Source organism: Cryptotermes secundus, unplaced genomic scaffold (assembly GCF_002891405.2).
Source record: "Cryptotermes secundus unplaced genomic scaffold, Csec_1.0 scaffold2914, whole genome shotgun sequence".
NCBI lineage: Eukaryota > Metazoa > Arthropoda > Insecta > Blattodea > Kalotermitidae > Cryptotermes > Cryptotermes secundus.
Genome location: NW_019732879.1, coordinates 1 through 20,264, shown reverse-complemented (window position 1 = coordinate 20,264; position 20,264 = coordinate 1). Strand labels below are relative to the sequence as shown.

The 20,264-nt window shown below is 38.6% G+C and overlaps 1 protein-coding gene across 1 annotated transcript; it reads right to left on the bottom strand.

Moving 5' to 3' along the window:
- Positions 1–45: 45 nt before the first annotated feature.
- LOC111867858 (cap-specific mRNA (nucleoside-2'-O-)-methyltransferase 2) lies at positions 46–19,825 on the bottom strand (the record flags this gene model as incomplete). Its single annotated transcript, XM_023858059.2, has 8 exons — positions 46–3,396; positions 5,099–5,273; positions 8,102–8,581; positions 9,678–9,845; positions 9,924–10,088; positions 13,958–14,058; positions 15,648–15,854; positions 19,714–19,825. Coding segments are annotated over 8 exons (1,617 nt in total), but the record flags the coding sequence as incomplete, so codon positions are not given.
- Positions 19,826–20,264: the final 439 nt, after the last annotated feature.

Genomic DNA, 20,264 nt, shown 5'->3' with positions numbered 1-20,264 from the left:
CATGAAAAAGAACTGACAGTGAATTATGTAAAACTGGAGCCACCATTTGGTTATTTTAAAATTTATTTTGAAATTACATGACCATAAACTAAAAGTACATAGTTTGTTTTCTTTACAAATGAACAATGATCAAAGTATCAAGTTCTTGAAGAAACAATCATTCATGATACTATACATTTTTATACGTAGCTTTGTATACAAAACATAATCACTGGATTATATGTATGTATTATATGTATAGTAACTATATGTATGTTGTCACAGCATGGGATAAACTACACAATTAATACAGTACTGTAATATTTTTCTATAAAGCGGATCTTCAAACATTAAACTTCACACAGAAGTATAAGACTTTTGGTTGCACAGTAGAGAAAATCCATGGTGTGACCTTCTGTATTATATGTAGTCCTATGCAGTTTCATGCAGTCTGATAGGCGGGTACCAACATTTTAGAGAAGCATACTGCCTCCATCTTCACTGTGGAAGGTGAAGGCAGCAGCACAGTCCTCTGAAACAACGGTAAGCACCTAAATGGCACATGGCACATTAGCCCAAAAGACCACACTATGAGCTGATGTACTGGAAGCTCTCTGCAACTGGAAGAAGTTTCATGTAGTGTCTAATAACAGGCTCTTGTGGAGATGATGATCCAGTAACAAAGAATTTCTTGATCAGGTGAATAGCAAGGAAAAATAAACATCCAGATACAGGAAGTTCAACCAGGGGAACCAATGTCAGCTCAAACCATCAAGATGATGAACAGTGAGAATGGACAATATTTATGCCTGCAAAAGTCTTTGCTTCTTATAGTATTGATGTCTGTGATTCGTTAACAGCCATGATTTTTAGCTTACTTTGCTTAGTTTTCAAAGAATAAAAGTAGGCTCATGAGATCACCTTGCTGTGCATGTTTGCATGTGTATTCCACCCTAATAACTTCTGAACGTCTGATCCATTCTTTAGGAAACTTGGCATGTACATCATGTCACCTGGGGCTATCTCAACAGCATACTTCATAAACTCCTCCCACCAGTAATACAAACGGTTTTGTTGACTTTATTATGCATACCTACTAAAGTTTTTTCTACTTGTCATGCCAAATACTCAAATTCTGGTGAAAGGAAAACAGCCAATTAGTTCTTCCCAGAACTTCTTGTTTACATTTTTGTACCAGTTAACTGTGAAAAAATATATATTGTTTTTATACTACTGTGAATTACCATTAACACAAATGAATGTTGCAGCACCAAAAAGCCACAGTGGCCACATTCCCTTAAGAATTGCACACAGCCAATGGACATGAATCTGAGGGATGAAAACACACCCAAGCATTATAAATTGGGCACCAGTGACTACCACAGCTTGAGGTAAAGAATTTGCAGCAGACACTAATAACTTCCACAGCAGTTAAAGTGTTAAGATACTCTAAATATTCTATATTATATATCATTCATAAATTAAAAATAAAGTAGAAAGTAAATAATATACATAAATTGTAAGATATAAATAATAAAATATGATACTGCTATTTGCTAAGTGAAATAAATTTCTTACATTTCATACAATGTATAGACACTTCCTTCCTGTTACAAGTCATACAAAAATGTTTAGTTTCAACTCTCACTATTTAGTACACAGCCACAATAAATTTGTTGAGTACTGTCTTTGGCTCATGCCCTCAAGTAAATAATCCCTGGAACTAACAATCACACTTTTCATTCTCACCTTAATGAAGGTTTATCATCAACAATGAGTGAGAATAGCACATTAATGCCTGTCAAAATAACATGCATGTTTCTGGAGATGCAGCTTCTCATGTCGTTTCTTTGACAAAGACATTTCTGCAAATGACATAACATAAAACGTTTGTATGTTTAGCATTAGCAGCCTATCAGTACATTATCAGAAACTTAAGTGAGGAGGCATTACAAATAACAATAGTAAAAATCAACTATATACTTCTACAGATGCCATCACTCATTTCCCCTCCTCCTCACGGAAACATAAAAGAGCTGTGAAAGCTCCTCTTTCAAACTGTTCACAGTAAACCATAAAAATAGCTCACAAAATTCTGAAATGCCATTCATGATTTCTGTGACCACAGAAGCATATTTAACAATTGCTTGTTACTGGCAAAAGGATTTATATCAGGACCCTCTGCCAGAACTACGGAGGACCTGTTGAAATTAAACAGAGATCAATTAAGATGGGTGGCTCCTCGCTGAATGTTACACTGCACTTGCACATGCTTCAAACTCAAACATGTTTACAAGATTTCCTTAAAACTTCTCTTTAATTTAAAAATATATTTTGGTATATCTTACCACTGTACCCAGTGCACTGCCACTGCATTAACCATTCATCATTCTTTTTCTTTCCTGCCTCATTCATACCAGGTAGGAGAACACTGTGGTATAGATAAATAAAAGACTTCTGCCATGTCATCTGTTATTCCTATATATGAACCATTAAAGGAACTGTCAAAGAATTTGAATAGCAATGGGACAATCATAATATGGCAGAAGATTTGTACACTGGTGGCAGAAAGCTTCTGACAGTACACCTGTATGGAAAATTAAATTCTGGAATCTTTCCAACAGCATAGAAAGGGATGAGAACAAAAGAGTCACCTGCTACATCATAAACACTGCACAAACCATGCCACATTACAGAATGTCACATTGATACAATTCTCAGACTCTTGCACATCACTGTTAATAGGACATGGTAAAAGGGACATAAGAGCTTAAACTCACTCTTGTTCTCAAACACAATTTAATCTACTTCCTTCTTACCCTTATGGAAGTATTCTCAAATGTTTTCCCCATTTACCCTGCAACATGCCTGAATTTACATAACAGAATCCGGACACATGCAGACATATCAGAGCCTCCTTCTTGCAGTGAGTTTTCACGCTTGAATGACATTCATTCTGCTTCAGTAGTAATTACGTAGTGTAGTATAAAAAAAGAGATCATGTTATATGCAAACTTCAGAGGTGACCAGACCCCACACCAGACATTAGACAACTGAACCAACAGATCTCTCTATCTGAATGCTGATTTAAATCAGACTGCTATCAATCAAGACATGGTTTGCAGTCTTTTCCATACCATCACAAATTAAGTTATTCTTTTTTCCTTACCACTCACCAAAGTGACGTGTGTGACCTGCTCCATGGCCATCACATGCTGCTGTCCTCGTGCTGCTCCAGAATGTTGGCAATGATGTCAGTAACCTGCTCCTTCACACACAGATGATTGAGCTCTGTCACACACTTGTAGAAGATGCGATCACAATCTTCCTGTATCTCTGCTGACCCATCACCATCTCTCATGCTGCATGACTGTTCACTGGAATCCACTTCTGCCTTGCTAGGGCTGCTACAGTGCTCTAGTGACAGAAACATTAGCACAGAGATATATCTTGAGTCAGCTGATAAGTGAACTGTCTGGGGGGACTCTCATTATTGCACATAGGTCCTTGAATTGAGTTTCCTTTAGCCCTTTACAACCCAATGGAAACTACATGTACCCTCTACTTTAACATTAAAGACTCTGCATTTTGTCCAGAGCATATATGTGTTTCACAGAACTTTCACAATAGGGAGCGAATATTTCCCTCAGCAGCATTAACCAGCAAGTACTGGTAACGGAGCAGCAGTCTTTTCTGTGAGACAGATGTGACTTTTTAAATACTGTATTGTGACATGTTGTGCAACGGAGAACCCCCCGCCCCAGCAGTGACGTGGCGGGTGAGTCAGCGCTCCGTCACCCCCCCCACCGCACGGTGACGTAAGACGGCGTGAGGTAACAGCGTTGCTAGGCTATACGCAAACACGGCGACATGGCACCAATTCCTACTGTGATAAGGCACTCATTATGCAACAGGCAAGCACTGCGGATATATAAGAGAATTGGAACAGTCGTCGAGTTCAGTTGTAGACAAGTTAACTTGTAGCCGTCCCCGGGGAGAGTTAAAGTGTATCAGCGCCGAAGACAGTTCTCCAGTCAGCAGTGAACACAGTTGAAGTGAATCAGCCGCCGGAGTGTGTGATCAACGGTTCTCAAGGCAGCAGCCTACGAATTGAGTTGGAATATAGCAGCCGTCACAGAAAGAAGTACCGGACGTGTGTGTAATTGTGTAATTGGGAGTGTGTGAGACAGGGACACTTGTATAGCTCCCGTACTGAATACGTGTAGACTATTGAAGACAGAGTGAACTGATTTGCGAATAGGGTTATAAATTGTGAAACCCCGCAACATTGTTATAATTAACTGTAGCCGTTACTTGTAGGTTGTTGAATAAACAAATTAACAATCTCTACGGCGTCTTCAGTAGACAAGACATGTTACAGTAGCAATTATCTTCTAGTTATACAAAACGTGATTGACCAGGAAATTATAGTTCTGCAGCCTTTGTCTACAACAGTTCACAAAACTTATTACCAATAAAATTATCAATTCTTTCATGTGTACCCAGGCTAGTGAGCAGCATTCAGGACCTGGATAACTTCTGTGTATCAAGCCAATGGGTTGGTATGTCCTATTCCTGGCCCAAATCATTTTTTTTTTTAATTCCAGGTTTCAAAGGAGGGAGTATACAATCACTGACTCACAACAGACTATTGCTTTGTGCTGCTTCAAGCTTTTTCTTACCTTACTTCATATGAATTTTTCCCCCAGCAAACCAAGTTCTTCTTTCTGACATCCATGAGATCTAATCCATTACCAATACAACTAAGACTTCATAACTGTTTACTCGCATACAAGAAAATATGTCACTGAAAATTTTTACCAATGAATTCTTCAAACATTCCGTGTACCCTCTGCAGATTCATGGACCACACAGTCAAGGAACAATTCCTCTAAATACTTTTATCTATAAAATCCTTTTATTTGAAACTCTGGTTTTTGCAGCAATAATGGGCTACAGATATTCCTGAAGATGGAAGCAGTATGGTTCTCTGAAATGTTGGTACAACCCTACCAGACTACATGATGTCATATCACAGAACACCACAACATTTACCACTACCACCACAAAAAACGTCTCAGTTACCAATACGCGCTGCCATTACTCAGTGGGCACTCACCACACAACTTGTTGACTGGGATGAGAGACAGAACTGTCTGACTGCCGCCCTCTCTGTGAAGCTTCTCAATGGTGTGGTCTACCTCATTCAGAAACCTACGCATGACTGGGTTCCACTGGCGGAATTTGATGAATACCACTGCAAAGTCTTGTTTTACCGGCTTCATAAAATAAACCTGTGACAGGAATAGAATTTACCATTAAGGTCAATAAAACAGATCCTCAAACTCCCAGCACTGTGCAATGTCCTCTCCATGGCATGGCCACATGTAGTATGTTGCCATCCTATTTACTCAGAACATGGGTAACAGCACAAATCTGCAAACCCTTGCATGTCTTCATGTCTTAAGTTTCCATGAACAGAAGGGAGGAGGGACTAAAATGGAGGAGAAAGAAGAAAAATGAGACCAGAAAGTACAAAAAGAAAGAATGGAGGTGAAAAGGAGAATGTAGTTTCTGCCCTTCTTGGTCATAGCACCACATGCTCTGTTACGTGCTTACTAACAATTCTGGGGAACCTGCTGCCTCCACCTTCACTTACACCTTGAAGATGGAGGCAAGAGGTTCGTTCACCCGGGAAACTACTACCAGACTAAATGGTGTGAACCAAGAAGACCACAATCTAAATACTCCATAAGTGTTATGTTCTGAAACACAAAAATTTGAAATTTTTATTCAGTTATTTCACAAATCCAAAATGCGGCAAGGAAAATTAAATATCCTGCATTCTTTCACTGAAAAAGTTTTCTCTAGTTGCCAGCCCCTTCAGTACATGACTGTTTGGTGATTTTACACACAGTAATAAACTTTAGCAACTGAATGGAATGAAGGTTACATATACAGAATGTCCCAGGAGGAAAGGTCAGTATTCTGGGAGGTCACAGTATTGGTCATTCTAAGCAAGAAAAGTGTATATGTACTAGTATATGTGTCCCATACCGAATGGTTTCCAAGCCAAAGCTATTTCACTGTACAGTCGTTTATGTTGATTGGTCCCATTATTTTAGACAATCATATGACAGGAGATAATTGACTAGGCTTTCTGCAAAATGGATTACCAGAAATAGAGCATGTTCCTTTGGCTACATGGATTGCGATGTTCTTCCAGCATGACGGAGCCCCTTCTCAGTATACCCACTTGTGATGCAACATCTCAATGAAACTTTGCCTAATCAGTGGGTTGGTCATGGAAGAACAATTAAATGGCAACAAAGATCTCCAGAAATAACCCCATTAGATTTTTGTTTATGGGGTTGGGCAAAGAGTAAAGTGTAGAGAAGAAAAGCAGATACATGAGAACTGTTCAATCACATAACAGATGTTATTGCCCCCATAAAGGAACGTCAAGATGCACTCAGATGAGCAAAACACCATGTCCTCATACGAGCTGCAAAGTGCATTGATGTTGACAGTGGAATTTTTGAAAATGTACTATACTAGGTAAACTATACCAACTTTGTCACTTGAACAATAAATACTGGTATTAGAAATAGTATGTAATATCTCTTTCTTATCACAACAATTTTGGGACTGGACAGTGAAATAGCTCTATCTCGGAAACTGCTCAGATTAGGACACATGTACACATACACTTTTTTGCTTAGAATGGCTGATACCATGACCTCCCTGAATACTGACCTTCCTTTCTGGGACACCTTGTATATACAGGCTGCAAAGGAAAGGTGCAGAAAAAATTTGGGCACAAATTCCCCATACTACAAAAAAAAGGGAAAAAAAAATGTCCGTATCAGTATGTCTGGAAGCATTCAATTTGTGAGTTATAGCCAAAAGAGTACATTTATGGTAAGTGCTCAAAATGTCCTGCATGCATGCCTCGACACATCTTATCACGGACCACTGCATCTGTTTGAAAATGCTGGGGTAGCTGCAGATAGTCTGACTGGCATCCACAATGCAATGGTAAAGTCTCTCTTCTCATTGTCAAAATGAGCTGCATACACAAGGGGTTTTAAGTGTCCCCACAGGTAAAAATCCAGATGATTCAAATGTGGAAAATGTGGACACCATGCAGTGGGTCCTCCTCTACATATCCATCAGTCACAACAGAGTTACTGAGTACATGTTGCACAGTGTGATGACTAAAATGTGCCAGAGCACCATCATGCATGTACCACAATTGTGCTCTGACTGCCAGTGGTACACCTTCCAGTGGCTCTGGCACATCACGCAAGAGGAGATCTTGATAGTGGCTGCCTGTAAGCCGATGTGGCAAAACATCTTGGCCTACCAAACGATCAACAACAATCCCTGCCCACACATTGATGCTGATCTGCTGCTGGTGTCTGTACAGTATTCTTTCAGCTAATACTCTCTCAAATTAAATGTTTCTGGACACATGTCGATATGGACATTTTGTCCTGTTTTGGCGTGTTTGTCGCACCTTTCAGTTACACTCTGTGTACATCGGAACCACCAGTGATCCTTCCCATACAGGGACATGGTCTATGCATACAAAAGTGTGGGATTCTGTTATATTCTTCATATCAAGAAATTCTGTTTTCTGCTATCATCACATATGTAACTATAACAGCTTAACAACTGCTATGTCTTCAGAGGTCTTGCCTGATAGTTCGTTCATTCATTCCAAGAATAAATAATTTATTATGAATGCCTGCTATCACATACTGAATGTGGGGCTATTGCAACTGAAGGTTATGGCAACTAATATGAGTATATGCTATTTGCTTGCTTGGCTTAATCTTCAACTCTGGATGGAAGCAATACGTTCCTCCAAAATGCTGGCAAATTTCTACCAGACTATGTGATGCACAGTACTTTTCATTATGGGAGATGCATACAGTTGTTTGGTCCTTCTTTAAGTTATAGTTACCATATCCTGGAATACTGATAAAGAAAGCAATACTGTCCCAGGTGACAAATGGCTACTTCTACTTGCAACCACAGGGTTACGTTAACACAGAGGCCTCATAATTAACCCTGATCTAGGACCTACACATGTGAGACCAAAGTACCCACTACTTACCTCATTAAACAAATGGCACAGCATATATACAAGCCCAACATTGAACTGTGTCAGCATGGGATAGCCCTGCAGCAGCAGGTTATCATCTCTCCACATTCCATCAATGGCCTCCATAATGTGAAGAAATGCATGTATCTCAGCTTCCTCATTTGCACCTTCGATTGATGTCCACAGCTTCTCCTTGTAATTCAAGATGGTTAGTTCGCTTTTAGGATATTTCTTCCTCACTTTCTTGGAGAGTTCACTTTCTTGATCTAGACGTTGAGACCCAACACTGCTCTTGCATGGTACGCCATTCTGAAGACTGGGAGTTCCCTGTGTGTTAGTCTGTGAAATCTGGCTCAAGTGAAAAGCCTTTCGTGCTAAATCACGTACTTGGTTACGTATTCTAAGTAGGCGACCCAAACAGAACTTTGAGCTCTGGATGGTCTTAACAGGCTTACCAATCTCCAGCTTGAATCCATCCACACATGGAGGGAACTGAAACACATAGCACATGATTCATAGGTCCATGGAATTTTATGTTACAGTGTCTAATACCAAATTTCACAATTGTCTGTTACACCTCATGATTTATTACCATTATGGTGACACAAAATCTGTGAATTATATCTGAGAATAATATGCATGGCTTACAAACACATCTGGTTTTGGAAAATACATCAATATATTCATGTGTGGTTGCTCTATGCAATTCAGAATATGCCATGTTCATAGCAGAAAATTTAAGTTCCCTTTGGGGGAAGGCTTGTCACTAAAGCGTCTGAGTCATGGTCTGTTGTGATGTGAAGCCACTGAGTCCGATACATAAGCCTCGGTGTTCCCGAGAATGTGCAGTGTCCATCTTCAGCTCAGAAGATGGAAGCTGTAAGTCAGACTGAGGTGTCAGTATCTAACTACACTATGCAGCATCTCATACCAAAAGAACATAAAAGTATTAATTTTGAAGGAAATTCAATCACTAACAAGAACAATGAAACAAACATGTACACATTGAACCAGCCTGCTATACAGAGCAATAATCTCCTACCTATGTAAATTCAATACTTCAGCTTTCACAGGTTCACTTTTGATACTTTTTATTCAGGCCCTGAATCGTCTGAGCTGGAAAACATTAGTTTCAGGAATCTTTCATGGACATACATACATAAAGTGAGTGACCTGTGGCACAGAACTGTAACAGTCATGAAAGTGTCTCAAATGCAATCAAAATGAAAATAGAGTCATAACATTCACAAGATTAATGGTAGCCATACTGGGGTTCTGAAAAATATCATCAGTTTTCAAAACTGCAGTCCGTTTGAAGTTCTGTCTGAGATACACGCCTCTTTTAGATCTCTACAGTATCTGATGACATGAAGGAATTCATTTCTTGGTACAACAGATTCATGCGGACTCCATTATTTCTAACACATGGGCATACAGATTCATACTCATTTTGAGCCACTCCATATTCCCAAACTTCTGGTAAATTTCAGGTCTTTTAAGAGAACATGCAGCGAACACTGAACCCTCTGAAATAACTTTGGGTACCATCACACTGATACCTGCCACAATTTACAAAAATTGAACCCACCTCAAAATGCTGCACATCCTCATGGAATGGCCATGTGACAGACATACTTTCCACTTCCTCCCTCAGAACCTTCAGCAGCTGCACTGGCTGTAATGTTGATTTCTTAAGCCGGTCTGCAAAAGAACCTTCTTCAGCCCGAGGATCCATATTAAGCGTCACTGTTTTTTTCTACAAAGAAAGACGAGACATGTCAAGCTTCTTTCTGATGGGGTTGCACAGCAAGTGGTTTCCACAGTGTGCACTCACCAGCTTGCTTTTCCCAACCACTTCTTCTGATTCAGGCAACTTCTTCACCTCATATTTCTCCATGAAGTGATTTGCAATCAGATATTTCAGTTTCTTAATCTTGAAATCCTCAGTATGAGTTCTACCTCTTTGATAGGCCCGGATGTTTGTCTCGATCACATCAGTCTAAATAATCAGAAACATCAAGTATTTTATAGCAAGTGTCACGTAACAACTGGTCGCCTGTCACTTCTCACACCCTCAAGCCCATCCCTTTGTCTCAAATTTTTCTTCTGCGAATTCAAGGTTACTCTTGGCCTTCTTCAAAGTTATGTGACACTTGCTTTAACTGTGTCAAGCAAAATGAAAATAAAGATCAGTCTTGGATTTGAGGTTTTCATGGCATTGCCTATGAAGTGTATGGTCTGCAGGGCAGTATTGTCATGTAGTTCAGATGGAGCCCAACATTTTGGAGAAATATATCATCTAACGGTTTTTCAATAAGTGAATAAGAAGATAAATTTACCTACTTGTATATCTGAATATACAAACCAATCAAATCATTAATAACACATAATATTACAGCATATTAAAACACTGTTATGTGAACCATCTTCGGCCACCAATACAACAACTGAAAACACAACAGTCTTTGAGAAATGCAGCTGAAGTCATTTTATTATTTTTATTATGCTTAGAGTAACTAATTTTTCATTCCCCTCCTAATTTTTTTTGTTTGCTCCCAGGAACAGAGTTAGACTAGCAAATGCTTCTCTTCACCATCTGAGGTGCACAATGCACCTCAGGAGTGAACGTAACAAGAAGGTAACAGTGATCCATGTCAAAATGTGTGTTCAAAAAAGAAATGAATGTTCATTCTATTTTCTCCAGACATTTCTCAAAAATATTTGTAGTTTCTGGCTCAAACAATCTGTCCCTTGGTTTTCGTGATGATTAAATGGAAATTAATAAAATCACAATTTCATCATCATCCTTTCAGTGTTAGGCCTTCCAACACCTCTTACAGATATTACAAGAACACAATCATTATACACTTGGTAGACTTACAACAGACTTCCGTTCTGACTGACAGGTCATAAGTCGATGTGGTCGTATATCGGCCATATTTATTAACAGTATTTTTTAACCTTTCTAATCTTTTTATAATGTTTATAATTTATTTTTAAAAACTTTTATATTTTAATCATCTTTTATTTTTCATTTTTTTTGTGGTCTTAAGTCGACGACCAAGTGTACTTCTTCATGCCTTCCCAAACTCGTTTTTCTCACCATCCATATTTTGGAACGGTTTTTGAAACCATGTCAACAGGCACTTTCCAATTTCTTTTGCATTGTTCTATAATTCTATCATTTGTGAAATTTGCAGGTCTCTCATAATTTAATTTCCCCTGTGGTCTGGGAGGATACACTCTGCAGTACTCCCTACAGTCTAACTGTCATTGTCATTGTCCATTTATTTTCCATATATATCCCTACAAGTTAAAAAACCAGGATGTGGAAATTGTCCTTTGAATACAGATATCAATATGCATATACAAGATCAAAATCATATACATCAATCAATAAACATAAATAATAATGTAAGGTAAAAGAATCTAATAAAAATAAACATACATTAAGAATAACTTACTCACGTTATTAATCCCACTTGGCTTTAACAAGCCAAGGGATAATAAAACAAGTCAAATACATATACATACATGTGTGTTACAAGATACAAAACAAAACAAGCAAGACAGGATTATGCCACATGCAATAATACCATAATTAAAATACAAAATTTATAATAGACTGACATAATATCAATCATAACTTTTAAAATACCACAAATTTAGGTAACAATCAACAAACCACAGACATATATGTACTCATCCACATAAATTACTACAAGGAAATGCTATCCTTCGATCTGCAACATTCAAAATATTCATCCAAAGTATAAAATGAATGAGAAATCAAGAAATCCTTCAAAGCAATTTTAAAATCTTTACAATTAGTGAACAACTGCTTTAGATATAAGGGTAAGCTATTAAACAATCTGATACCCATACAGTATGATCCCTTCAGGTATAGTGATAGATGAACTATAGGTTGATAAAAATTAAGATTAAAACAATGTCTTGTATTTCTACTATGTATATCAGTTGTAAACTGATATAAATTTATATTATCAACCACAAAGCATAATAAAGAGTAAATATACTGAGACTGAAGAGGAAGAATTTTCAATGTCACGAATAGCTGCCTACAAGAGTTCCTGTAACCAGTACCTGTGATTATTCTAAGTACTCTTTTCTGTACACGAAAAACACTTATAGCATATGATGAATTACCCCAAAATACAATACCAAATTTCATGAGTGAATGAAAATAAGCATAGTACACCGTTACTAATGTTGCCTGATTAACATATGGCTTCAAGGCTCTAATAGTAAAGCAAGCAGTGTTGAGTTTGGAAAGTAGTTGGTCAATATGTTTCTTCCATGACAGAGTATTTACAATATTAATACCCAGAAATTTAGTAGATCTTGTACTCAAAATATTCTTATTTCCATTGTTAATACTGATGGAATTGCACTGCTCCTCTATGTTTTTGGCTATAAATTTAATAAAATGCGTTTTCGAGAGATTTAGGGATAATAGGTTTGCATTGAACCATGTAATTAAAATATTGGAGACTTCCTTAAGTCTGTCTAGAAGAGTAAACGGGTCAAATTCCTTGATAATTACACTGGTATCATCCGCAAAGAGAATAGGGGTGGAAACCTTATTTAGGATTAACGGAAGATCATTGATATAAACTAGAAAAAGCAAGGGCCCAAGAATGGAACCCTGGGGGACTCCATGAGAAATTTCACCCCAGTTGGAATAAGTACTTGAGCTAGAATGTTTTGATTGTAATCTTATTCTTTGAAACCTACCATTCAAATAAGATGCTATTAATTTGTGAAGTGGGCCAGATATACCATAAAATTCCAATTTAGATAACAATATCCCATGGTTAACACAATCGAAAGCTTTTTCCAGATCGCAAAATAATCCTCCCACACTATGCCCATCATTAAGGGCTTGGATTATCTGATTCAGTAATTTGAAGGTAGCTTTATCGGTTGATGAATTTGGCCTAAATCCAAATTGTTCGTTTACTAATATGTTATTATTGACCAAATGATTACTAAGTCTACTATAGATTACCTTCTCAAATATTTTTGAGAAGGAGGTCAATAATGATATTGGTCTATAATTACTAATACAATTCCTGTTACCCTTTTTATATATGGGTTTTATTTCTGAGAATTTAAGACGATCTGGAAAAATACCAGTTGATAAGGATCTATTTACAATATGGGTTAATGGGGATAAAATGTAATCTACACTGTTTTTTAAAATTTTGATAGGGACCTCATCGTAACCATACGAATTAGTCATTTTCAATTTATTAATGATGTTTGCTCATTAGCTGTGGCAGGATTAAAATTAATTTTAGGAAAAGTAACATTAAAAGCATCAATTAAATAATCATAAAAATTTGTTTTTTCATTTGGATTACAATCCTTTTGAATATTATTGATAATTAATTCGGGTACAGATAGAAAATATCTATTGAAGGATTCAGAAATATTATTATAATTGGACGTAGATCTATTAAAATTATTGTTAAACATGGGCAAAATATCATAATGAGATTTCCTACCAGTCAAGGTTTTAACGACATTCCAAGCACTTTTGACTCTATCATTAGAGTTTATAATCCGTTTATCATAATAAATACGTTTAGTTGCTATAATATCACGAGCCAAGGATTTGCAATATGCCTTGTAATAACTTTTTATATTAGGATCACTGCTATTCCTACTGATCATGTACAAGTGCCTTTTAATATTACATTTGGTTTTTATACTAGATGAGACCCATGTTTTGTTATTCGTAATATAGGACTTAACATTTGCCTTATCTAATGCAACTTAATATAATCAGATTTCACAAAAAAAATAAAATAAACTGTGTATATTTGAAATAACATATGAGCTCACCTGTAAATTTTTGAACATGGTTGCACACTCATACAACTGATCCAAAAAATCCTGTGGAATGCTTTCCTGAGGGAACATTGCTTTGTCTGGTATACTGGGACCTATACAAACAATGCTATTTATTTGCATGATCAGGAAATACACATCATACCATGCTCACCTTGACACATTTATTGACTGCTTCTTCATCATGTTTTTCCTATGCAGCAAACACTCACACGCCGGATTTCTGCGGTTCATTAGTAAAAAGAGATATTAAAAGCTGACAAAAAAAGAGGTCGTGCAAACACTCACTCACTCACTCACTCATTCACTCATGCAGCTGAGCCCTTTTTAAGAAGCTGCCAATTGTTCAGCTTCAAGAATTTCGCAGAATTTTATGAATCCCAAAGCCTCAAATCTTACGTTCATTACCATGTTCACAAGAGCCCTCCACTTGCCCCTATCCTGAGCCAGATAAATCCATTCCTACCATCCCATCCTATCTCTCTATAATCCATTTTATTATTGTCCACCCACCTATATCTTGGTCTTCCCAGTGGTTTCTTTCCTTCTGGCTTTCCTATCAATAACCTATATGTATTCATTTTCTTCCCATTCATGTTACATGCCCTGCCCATCTCACCCTCCTTGACTTGATCATTCTAATGATACTTGGAGAAGAGTACAAGTTATGAAGCTCCTCATTATGCAGTTTTCTCCAAAGGTCATGGAAAGAACAAATAAAACTTTGGTTCTGATCCCAAAGAAAGCACATGGCATCTCTATTACAAAAACTAACCAGTTAATGCTGAGTTGAAAAATAATCACTGTTTACTGTGAGAACTGTACAGAATACATAAATATGCTGTGGAACCAGGGTAAGCCCTAGATACTTCACCAACTAAGAAAATGTGGTGCTGTTGAGTAAAGTGGGTTCCATGAATCTTGCTATCTTCTTTTTCAGTCAAGAGTGCAAGTTCCATCTTAACGGGATTGACAGAGACTTCCCTGACCTGCACAGTCTTCATACCAAATATGAAGCCCTTTGCATGAGCTCTGAGACACTACTTGGGGAACTTTTCCCATTATCAACAAGGTCAAGTAATCTGTGAAGCTTCATGCATATAGACCTTCTCTATTGTATCTCACAAGGATTTCACCAGCTACAAAGCTCCACAACAGGGGGCAAGACTCCTCCCTGCATACACCCTCATCATGCAGCCCACTTGTGTGGTATAAATCTGCCTACTACTGAATCAATACTCCATGCTCTGTGGCTGCCCTGCATATGGCCTCAAGGGTGGTACTACTGAATGCACCCTACACGTCCAGGAAAGTTCCCATAGCAAGAAACCCATCCTCAAGCACCACCAACTAACTTTACAGATGACACTGGCTTGATTCAGGAAAACATCTGTTACTGAGAATAAGTGAATATCTTTTATAAACCTCTTCCTAGTTTTATACAACACTTTCTAGATGCAGCAGGGAAAGTTGGTTCTTATAAGAAACTATCTCTGGTCACACGCAACAGTTCTTTTGACTGATTTCACTGATGTAACTCTACATACTGAAAATACAACTAAATAAAAATAAATAAAAAAAACACACAACAAAACAATAAATCCTTTTAAACTCTAAATATATGAAGATAAGCATCTGAATTTAAAAGAAAAAAAAAAAAAAGCAGTTTGAACAGTCTTCTCACCATAATGTTCCCTCAGCACTTCAAGCCAGGGCTCCATGAAGTCCCTGCCCTTGTATTCGAGACATACAACATACACTTCTGAATTCCCTTCCTTGCTGGTCGCTGGTTTGCACACCTGCACACTCCTGAATGAAGAGCATAGCAGGAACATAAGGCACATGGTATCTTGCTCATACATTGTGAACATCTTCAGTAAGAAACTGCCACCTGAAACACAAGCACAATCTCTGAACATCTTCAGTAAGAAACTGCCACCTGAAACACAAGCACAATCTCTGAACATCTTCAACAAGAACTGCTACCTTAAACACACAGTAATGTCTCAACATCTTCAGTAAGAAACTGCCACCTGAAACACAAGCACAATCTCTGAACATCTTCAACAAGAACTGCTACCTTAAACACACAGTAATGTCTCAACATCTTCAGTAAGAAACTGCCACCTGAAACACAAGCACAATCTCTGAACATCTTCAACAAGAACTGCTACCTTAAACACACAGTAATGTCTCAACATCTTCAGTAAGAAACTGCCACCTGAAACACAAGCACAATCTCTGAACATCTTCAACAAGAACTGCTACCTTAAACACACAGTAATGTCTCAACATCTTCAGTAAGAAACTGCCACCTGAAACACAAGCACAATCTCTGAACATCTTCAACAAGAACTGCTACCTTAAACACACAGTAATGTCTCAACATCTTCAGTAAGAAACTGCCACCTGAAACACAAGCACAATCTCTGAACATCTTCAACAAGAACTGCTACCTTAAACACACAGTAATGTCTCAACATCTTCAGTAAGAAACTGCCACCTGAAACACAAGCACAATCTCTGAACATCTTCAACAAGAACTGCTACCTTAAACACACAGTAATGTCTCAACATCTTCAGTAAGAAACTGCCACCTGAAACACAAGCACAATCTCTGAACATCTTCAACAAGAACTGCTACCTTAAACACACAGTAATGTCTCAACATCTTCAGTAAGAAACTGCCACCTGAAACACAAGCACAATCTCTGAACATCTTCAACAAGAACTGCTACCTTAAACACACAGTAATGTCTCAACATCTTCAGTAAGAAACTGCCACCTGAAACACAAGCACAATCTCTGAACATCTTCAACAAGAACTGCTACCTTAAACACACAGTAATGTCTCAACATCTTCAGTAAGAAACTGCCACCTGAAACACAAGCACAATCTCTGAACATCTTCAACAAGAACTGCTACCTTAAACACACAGTAATCTCTGAACATCTTCAATAAGAAACCACCACTTGAAATACACAGCACAGTTCACTTCTCTGTGGTCTACTTTTAATCAATTTTGTCACACCAAACTCCTTAAAATTAATATCTATAAGCTGTGACCAAAAATACCCACCCTTCATCCAGAACATCAGTATCAAAATATATACCTGCTACATTAACAATGAAATTGCTTCACAGAAGTTCACTCATGTAATTAAAACAAAAGATGGAATAAAGATTCAAATAACATATAAAAACTTGTACCACACTGCTTGCTCATTACTGTGGTAGCTGCAACTATTGTACATACTGGCAAGAGTACAAAGTAAATTTCATAACAGCTGTGAATGTTCTCTATTAGGTCTACAGTAAGGAAATGAAAACTGAAAAGTTACATTTTTAAATACATTAGCTATACAGAGTGGCCACAGAGTCTGTATGTATGTTTGTTAGAAGTTATCTGTATGCTCCCATCCATTCTCCACATAGAGTTTAATTTTTTCCCATGTTCTTCTGGACATCTTCCATGTTGATGGTTTGAAGTCATTAAAGCAGTCCCTGATAGCTCTTTTTAGGTGTTAAACTGCTGTTAGACAGAGCTGGGAAAATGTCTCTTTCACAATGTCCCAAAGTGAATTGTCACAAAATGTTAAGCCTGGACTCCAGGAGGCAATACTGTATCAGCTCTACATCCAATCCATCATGAACTGAATGTGTCAAGATATTCTCTAACTCAGAGGGCATAATGTGCAGGTGCACCATCTTGTTGCAGGAAAACTGTTGCCTGCAGACCCCTCTCACACAGCTGTGCAACAAACCATGTCTGAAGAATGTGCAAATAAGCAGTGTGACTAACACTTGTATAAAAAAAAATATGGCCCTATTGAGTGATTTTCTGAAATGCTGCATAGGGACTTTGTGGCATCAAATGGTAGGGTGAGTGATTTGTGAATTCAAAAGGATGCAGAGGGAAGCAGTTACAGCATCATCTGAGGTATTACCATGGTATTTGCATGGAGAGACTGAAAACACCAAATCTTCAGTCACGATAGCTGGTCTTGGGGCCAGAACTTGAACCAGAGCCTTCTAAATACAGAGGAGGAGAGATACCCATCTGAATGTGATGTTCAGTGATATATTTTAACTTAGGGATAATGGCGTTAGTAGCCCTATTGAAGTAATGCAACACTTGACCAGGTGAACCATATACATGTCACAATAAGACACATGCCAGGCAGAGGTTAAATTCCATACCCAACTTGTCACCTCAGAAAACAGAGCAAAACCTTATCCCTAATCAGTGACGTCACAATTATACAGAGTGTCGCAGCATAATTTGCTGATTTGAAGGGTCAATAAAACAAAAGATGTTATAGGAATCGTTGTAATTATTTTTTCTCCATATTCTACAACATTGGAAATTTACGTTTACTCTGTTTTAAAAATTGTATCCTACAAGTGGTGCCTCCCATTGGCGATACACTGATTTGCCTGAATTCTGAAGTGTCGGTCAACTCTTTCCAGCATAGCGATGTGTATGTTGCCTATGGCTTGGCGAATATTCTCCTTCAGTTGAGCAAGGGTCCTTGGGCGATCGTTGTACACGAGGGATTTCAGATACCCCCATAAGAAATAGTCACAAGGGGCTATATGGGGTGACCGGGCCGGGCCACTGAAGATCGCCCCTCAAAGAAATCGGGCATCCAGGAAATGTTCCCGCAAAACACGCATTGCAGTTCACGCCGTGTGTGCCGTGGCTCCATCCTGCTGAAACCACACGTCCCCAACATCCATTTCGTCAAGACTTGGCAAAAAAAATTCTTCGATCATTTTCACATAGCGAACAGAATTCACTGTAACTGCAACCTCATTCTCTTCAAAAAAGTAGGGACCAATAATCCCTACTCTTGACAGTGCACACCCAACAGTTACACGTTCACAATGAAGGGGCCTCTCATGAAGTTCTCGGGGATTGTTATCACTCCAGTAGCACATGTTTTGCTTGTTCACACATCCAAAAAAGATGGAAATGAGCCTCGTCACTAAAGAACACAAGCGTATCATCAGGCAAAGTTTCAAGGAACGCTTCACATGCATGTTGCCGAGCAGCAAAATCATGTTCAGTGAGTTCTTGCACCACAGCCAACTTGTAAGGATGAAAGTGGAGGTCATCATGAAGAATTCGCCTCACAGAACGATCAGACATTCCAAGGGCAGCTGCATGCTTGCATGCCGAGCACCAAGGAGATCGCAAAAAAGACTGCCTTACCGCCTCGATGTTTTGGGGTGATCTGATGGGCCATTCCTCTGATCTTCTCTTTTCCACACTGCCGGTTCTCCTGAATGTGTTTGCCCATGTAACAAGTGATTGCCGACCAGGAACACGAGCTCAGGTGGAAATAGCGAAGTGCGCGCGGAATGCTCGCTGCGTGGTGACGATCAAGCGACCGTTAGAAAAGTAAGCCTCTGTGGCAAGTGTGCACTGTTCCTTCAGCCAACGCATTCTCGGTACTAAAGTGGAAGGAAGAACAAACTTCCAAACCCACCCATTCAAATGAGACCACCCGCACCCTCTAACAGCCAAACCTCGCTTCCTGGCGCCAAATTCAAATCAGCAAATTATGCTGCCGCACGCTGTATCATACCATCATCTTCAACACAAGCCTATACACAAAATGTGGGCATGTAGAAACACCCATGGAACTTGTGTAATTAGTCTTTTTGTGGTTTGTCACACCATATGTTGAAGCTGTTACAGCATTTCAGTATACATGGCATCAGTCCAAAAAAACCTGTAGCTTGCCTTTAGTGAGTATGTGCAGTGCAGACACAACTTCGCAGTAGTGAAGAGGTGATACTACTGATTCCTGTTCACCAGGATTTTCCTGGCAGTCGATGCTCCCATCTGCTGTCACCTGAAATATCAACAATTACTGATCTTGGTAGCATGACAAATGTAAGGTAGGACCCGATGATGCTGACACAGCAGTCTAAAAGACTGGTTTTCAACTTATTTGTGACATGGCTGAACTTCTGAGATTTCAGCACATTTATTTGCTGTCAAAGCTTCAACTCTTGCAAAAGGTAAGAAAAACACAATATGGTCCTCAAAAGGGCTATTCTCCTACTCAGATTTGCCATGAGCCTGGATAGGGCTCCATTCCTTTGCCTTCTCCCATGGGACTGAGTGACCACACTGCTACCAACTTGCCTCTATAACAAATCAAATTCTCACCCTACACATCACCCTTGCAGACAGAGACAGCTCAGTTCTCTGAAAAGTCATTCCCTGCCTGCAAGACTACATAATGTCCATGATTTATTTCACCGTCTTCTAGTGCATACACTTATTTA